Source organism: Rattus norvegicus, chromosome 10 (assembly GCF_036323735.1).
Source record: "Rattus norvegicus strain BN/NHsdMcwi chromosome 10, GRCr8, whole genome shotgun sequence".
NCBI lineage: Eukaryota > Metazoa > Chordata > Mammalia > Rodentia > Muridae > Rattus > Rattus norvegicus.
In genome coordinates, this window is record NC_086028.1 from 58,930,820 (window position 1) to 58,937,569 (window position 6,750).

Below are 6,750 nucleotides of genomic sequence, written 5' to 3' on the forward strand. Positions count from 1 at the left end.
GGTATAGTAGTACACCTTTGTCATCATATTACTCAGGAAACACAGGCAGGAGTGTTTGAGGTCATTGTGGGATACAAAAGAAGAGCATCTTTTTAAATGGTCCATTATTTTTCCTACATGTTTTATACTCTGTAATACTAATCCACAAAGTGTAAGTGTGCAAACTCTGAAGTTGGCTATATTTTAAAACCGTCAGTCTGAAGATTAAAACATTCAAACTAGGTTGTAGCATTTTGGAGAAAGGTATTTAGATCTCTTGATGTTTCTTCTGTTTTGTCAGTTTTGAGAACTGGGATAGATTCAATAGCCAGTAATGTCCAGAATCACAGGGTAATGTGTGTGTCTTTGTGCATTCCCATGCATGTAGACGACTGCCCAGTGTTAGAGAATGAGAAGCAGAACATTTGAAAAACTGTCTAGAACTTTGGAGATATTCAGAAGAGTAGATATTACACACTTATATGGAAGGCAGAAGATGTAACCTGTTTCTACACTGAATTGTCCTTTCCCCTTAATTCCTTCATGTGAATGCATGATGCTCACTTTGTGGTATAGTGTTAGTTACTTACTGAAAGTCTACAGATTTTAATGACATTTAGAGAATATCTACATAGAAACTAGTATGGCCCCAAATCAGTACCAGGGTTTCACCCCTTGATGGATAAATTAACCATCATACACAGCATAGTCATCTGAGGAATAACTCAAGTGATGTTTCCAAAGTAACTGCTGCTTTTTTTCTATAATTTATAAAAATTCTCATCCTGTCTGTTTTCTGTACCAACAGCAATGACCTTTTGAGTATTAAACCATATGGATATAATTTGGAATCATCAGCATCGCTGTGGAGTGATACAAATGTTTAACATTAGCTCTGTATACAAATGAGCAGTGTAGAGTTTAAAGTTCAGTGCTGTTTAAATCTTTCAATTTAAATGGGATTTTTCTACCCTTGAAAGTCAAGAAATCTGCATCATTTTGAGTATCAGGTAATATATATATATATATATATATATATATATATATATATATATATATATATCCAAGTGTCACTATGAGACTATATGGGATGTGTCACTGGTACATGTGAAATAATAAAACAGCATTTATGTCCCTTGTAGGAGTTTTGATCTTATCCTCAGAGTAATAGTGGTAATCTGAAAAATGAATCAGAAAAAATTGTTATGGAACTCCACTGGTAGGAGGGAGCAGTGTAAAAGAAGCATGCTGAAGGAAAAGAGAAGGGTCAGAAGACATGAGAACATGGACAGGAAATAATTCTGCATCTGTATTCTAGTAAAAAGAAGAAGTAGTCCTGATACATGGATAAAATCTCACAGAGAGAAATGGATGAAGTAGGAGAATGAAGTAGAGATTCTTGACAATGTATGACAGAAGATCAAAGTAAGAAAAAATAGTGGATATAAGTTTGCAGATATCAGACTAAAACCTGAATTTCTTTTACTGTACTATGGAAGACTGGAAAGGTAGGAGAAGGAGGAATGATTTAGGAGACAACCAAATTTCACTTGGGGCTTTTGAGCTTCTGATGCCTGTCATAAAGCATCAGATGAAAATGATTAGTTTACAGTGAAGGAAAAATCTCTGTTACAGAGTCATTCAGGTAACTTAATATGTAGGAGTATGTGAGGTTTTTTGTAATACAAATTTTTGTAATACAAATATAAAATTATGAGATTAGGCAAATTCTTCAATAACATTAATATACAGAATAACACAGAGAAAATTGCAAATGAACAAACAACTGTCACCCATGATGAGGAGGTAGCAGGAGAGGGAAACCTTAATCTGTTTTTTTATCTCAGTAGAAACAGCATAGAAGTGCCTAGGAAAAATGAGGAGATTGAAACATATTAAAAAGAAGTTGAAAAAGAATATTAATGGGTGTAATGATTATAAATTTTGGGGTTTTGAGGTTATAATTACTATGATGGCTGTAAAAGCAATTGTTGTACAATATTTTTTTCTGGATATATATTCATTTTAGTTTTGAATTTTCAGTAACCCTGATATTTTCTCCCCAGAATACTAGAGAATCAGAATGATAAAGAACAACCAAACTATCATCTCCCATTTCCTACTCCTGGGACTACCAATTCCCCAAGAGCACCATTACCTGTTCTATGCCTTGTTCCTGGCCATGTACCTCACTACCATCCTGGGAAACCTCCTCATTATCATCCTCATAATACTGGACATCCATCTCCACACACCCATGTACTTGTTTCTCAGCAACTTGTCCTTCACTGACCTCTGCTTTTCCTCTGTCACGATGCCCAAGTTGCTACAGAACATGCAGAGCCAGGACACATCCATCTCCTACATAGGTTGTTTGACACAAATGTACTTTTTAATGGCTTTTGCAAACATGGAGAACTTTCTTCTTGTGGCCATGGCCTATGACCGCTATGTGGCTATTTGCTTCCCTCTGCATTACACCAGCATCATGAGCCCCAAGCTCTGTGTGTGTCTGGTGGTGCTGTCCTGGGTGCTTACCATGCTTTATTCCCTGTTGCACACCCTACTCTTGGCTAGATTGTCATTCTGTGAGGACAACATGATCCCCCATTTCTTCTGTGACATATCTGCCCTACTCAAGTTGGCCTGCTCTGATATTTATATTAATGAACTTATGATGATTATCTTGGGTGGGCTTGATATTATCATCCCATTCTTCCTCATTGTTGTGTCCTATATACAAATTGTCTCTTCCATCCTTAAGCTTTCATCTACTCGGGGTATACGCAAGGTCTTCTCCACCTGTGGTTCCCATTTATCTGTAGTTTCACTGTTTTATGGGACAATTATTCGTATCTACATATGTCCATCAGCTAATAACCCTACAGTCGGGGAGATCGTCATGGCCCTGATGTACACAGTGGTGACTCCCATGCTGAATCCATTTATCTACAGCCTGAGGAACAGAGACATGAAAGAGGCACTGATAAGAGTCCTTTGCAAGAAGAATATCTCTTTATAATGCTAATACTGGAATTTTAAATTTAAAATTATCTAGTAATTTTATTGATATTAACCTTACAAAATATATTGCTACAATGAATCATACTGCATAGCATTTTCATTTATAAAAGAAAACTTTTACAAAATAGTTTAGTAAGGGAAAGAGACTGAGTCTAGAAAAGCATTAGGTAATAGTAATTCTATTTTTTAATTGAGGAAGAAATTTTCTCACATATAATACAACCCACCACAGTTTCCTCTCCCTCCACTTTTTCTAGCTCCCTCCACATCCCCTCTCTCCAAGATCCATTACCACTCTATTTCCACTTCAGAAAACAACAGGTCTTCCAGAGCCAACAATCAAACTTGTCAAAATAGGATAGAATAATACAAGACAAAGCCCTCATATTAAGCTGGACAAGGCAACTCAAACAGAAAAGGAATCTTAAGCACAGACAAAAGAGTCAGAGATGAACCCATTGTTTGAAGTCTCTCAAAAACTTAAATCTAAGAGACTTAATTTTTACTGAGAGGACCTGGCGCAGAAGCATTCAGACCCAGTGAATGCCATTTCAGTCTTGTGAACCCATGTGAGTTTTGCTTAGTTGATATGGTAGGCTATATTTTTCTGGTGTTCTCTCCTTTCTCTGATTCCTAAAGTCTTTCCTCTACCTCTACTGTGGGGTTTTCTGATTTCTGAGGGGAGAAACCCAATTGTGACATCTAATTTACACATACACTCTGTATAATCTCTGGTTGTCTGTCTCTGCAACCACTTTAATCTAGTGCCAGATAAAGCCTTTGTGATGATGACTGGGCAAGGCAATGATCTAAAAGTGGATAGCAGAATACCATTAGGAATCATTTTATTGACTTTTATGTTTTATTTTTTCTATTCATGTTTGTTTCTACCATATGTCACTGAGCTATCCAGTCCCTAGTTCCTGACCATTCAGGCAGTATAGGGCACTATACTGGACATCCATCTCCACACACCCATGTAGGTTCCCATTGCAGACTGGGTCTCAAGTTTATCCACACATTGGTTGGCCTCTCACAAGTTCTACACCATTATTGCCTTAGTACATCTTATAGGTATTACAGGTTATAGATGAAAATGTTTTGTTGTTGGATTGGTGTCAACATTTCTCTTTCTGAAGCCTGCAGAGCAACTTCCAGCACAAAAGATACTAAAATGTGAAAGACTCCAATCTCTCACCAACTTCATTTCTTTATATTCAATGAGATGTGTGAATTGTTTGACAATGGGGTTCCTCTGTCCGAGCATTAGCCTGGGTTATTTAGGGATCTATACTTCAGCCAACAACTCAAAAGATGTAACACATTCCCACCACTGCAAACCTTTCCTGGTCAAAAAATTTAGCCAGTTCAGTCTCTGGTTCTCCATTACTAGGAGTCCTCACTTAGATCACCCTTGTAGATTCCTGAAAGTTTCCAGTGTACTAGGTTCCCACCAATCCCCACATATTCAACCCAGTTCAAGCTGTCTTTTTCTGTACTCTCTCCTTCCATTTATCCCCTCACAATAGATTCCTCTCACTTCTGTCTACATTTGTTCAAAGTCCTTTCTCAGAATATATTCTAATTTCCCTTTCCATGGAGATCCATGATTCCCCAATAAAACACATCTTGGGATTTGTGGATTGTAGTTTGATTATGATTTACTTAAGAGATAATATTCACTTATAAATAAACAAATACCTATGCAGATAGAGAAGTCCTTGGTCCTCTGAAGGCTCTTTTCCCCAGGGCATGCACTTTTTGGCATCAGCAATATTGTCTGGGTTTGGTGGCTTTATGTATATGGGTTGGATCCCCAGGTGGGCCAGGCTCTGAATGGCATTCATTTAGTCTCTGCTCCAAACTTTGTCTCCATATCCCCTCCTATGAATATTTTTATTAACCCTTTTAAGAAGGACTGAAGCATCAACACTTTTGATGTCCTCCTTGAGCTTCATGTGGTCTGTTGATTGTATCTTTGGTAATCCAAGATTTTGGGCTTACCATGGGTGGTGTGTGCGTGTGTGTGTGTGTGTGTGTGTGTGTGTGTGTGTGTGTGTGTGTGTGTGACTGGGTTACCTCAATCAGGATGATATTTTCTAGTTCCATCCATATGCCTTTGAATTTCATGAAGTCATTGTTTTAAATAGTTGAGTAGTCCTCCATTGTGTACATATAACAATTTTCTGTATCCATTCTTCCATTGAAAAATCTCTGGGTTTTTTCCAGCTTCTGGATATTATAAACGAGGTTGCTATGAACATAGTGGAGCATGTGTCCTTTTTATATGTTGGAACAAATTTTGGGTATATTTTCAGGACTGGTATAGCTGGGTCCTCTGGTAGTACTACGTCCAATTTTCTGAAGAACTTCCTGACTGATTTCCAAAGTGGTTGTACCAACTTGCAATCTCACCAACAATAGAAGAATTTTCCACTCTTTTCCACATTCTCACCAGCATTTATTGCCACCTGAAGTTTGAATCTTACCCATTCTGACTGGTGTGAAGTGGAATCTCAGGGTTGTGTTGATTTCATTTCCCTGATAACTAAGGATGTTGAACGTTTTTAAGGTCCTTCTCAACCATGCAATATTCCTCAGCTGAGAATTCTTTGTTTAGCTCTGTACCCCATTTTTAATAGGGTTATTTAATTCTCTGGCGTTTAACTCCTTAAGTTCTTTGTATATATTGGATATTAGCCCTCTATTGGATGTAGGATTGGTAAAGATCTCTTCCCAATCTATTGGTTGCCATTTTGTCCTAATAACAGTGTCCTATGCCTTGCAGAAGCTTTGCAGTTTTATGATGTTTAATTTGTTGATTCATGATCTTAGAGTGTAAGCCCATTGGTGTTCTGTTCTGGAAAATTTCACCAGTGCCCATGCTACTGAGGCTCTTCCCACATTTTCTTCTGTTTGTTTCAATGTATCTGGTTTTATGTGGAGGTACTTGATGAACTTAAACTTGAGCTTTGTACAAGGCAATAAGAATGGATCGATTTGCATTCTTCTACATGCTAACCTCCCGTTGAACCAGCACCATTTGCTGAAAATTCTATTTTTTTCCACCTGACAGTTTTAGCTCTTTTGTCAAAGATCAAGTGACCATAAGTGGATGGGATCATTTTTGGGCCTTCAATTCTATTCCATTGTTCTACATGCATGTCTCTGTACCAATACCATACAATTTTTATCACTATTGCTTTGTAATACAGCTTGAGGGCAGGGATGGTGATTGCTCCGATGTTCTTTTATTGCTGAGGATAGTTTTTGGTATCCGGTTTTTCTGTTTGTTTTTTTTTTTTGTTGTTGTTGTTGTTTGTTTTGTTTTTTGGGTTTTTTTTGTTATTTCAAATGAATTTGCAAATTGCTCTTTCCACTTCTATGAAGAATTGAGTCGGAATTTTGATGGTGATTGCATTCTATCTGTAGATTGTTTTTTGCCAGATGGTGATTTTTAGAATATCAATCCTGACAAACCATGAGCATGGGAGATCTTTCCATCTTCTGAGATCTTCGATTTCTTTCTTCAGAGACTTGAAGTTCTTGTCATACAGACCTTTCACTTGTTTGGTTAGAGTCACACTGAGGTATTTTGTGTTATTCATGACTATTGTGAATGATGTCATTTCCCTAACTTCTTTCTCAGCCTGTTTATCCTTTGAGTATAGGAAGGTTACTGATTGATTTGAACTAATTTTATATCCAGCCACTTGTTTGAAGTTGTTTAGCAGGCTTATGAGTTCT

General features: G+C 37.3%; 1 protein-coding gene across 1 annotated transcript; it reads left to right on the forward strand.

Moving 5' to 3' along the window:
* The first annotated feature begins 2,062 nt into the window (after positions 1 to 2,062).
* Positions 2,063 to 3,001, forward strand: Or1e27b (olfactory receptor family 1 subfamily E member 27B). Its single transcript, NM_001000718.1, has one exon. The coding sequence runs from the start codon at positions 2,063 to 2,065 to the stop codon at positions 2,999 to 3,001; it is 939 nt and encodes a 312-aa protein (NP_001000718.1).
* The last annotated feature ends 3,749 nt before the right edge of the window (positions 3,002 to 6,750 follow it).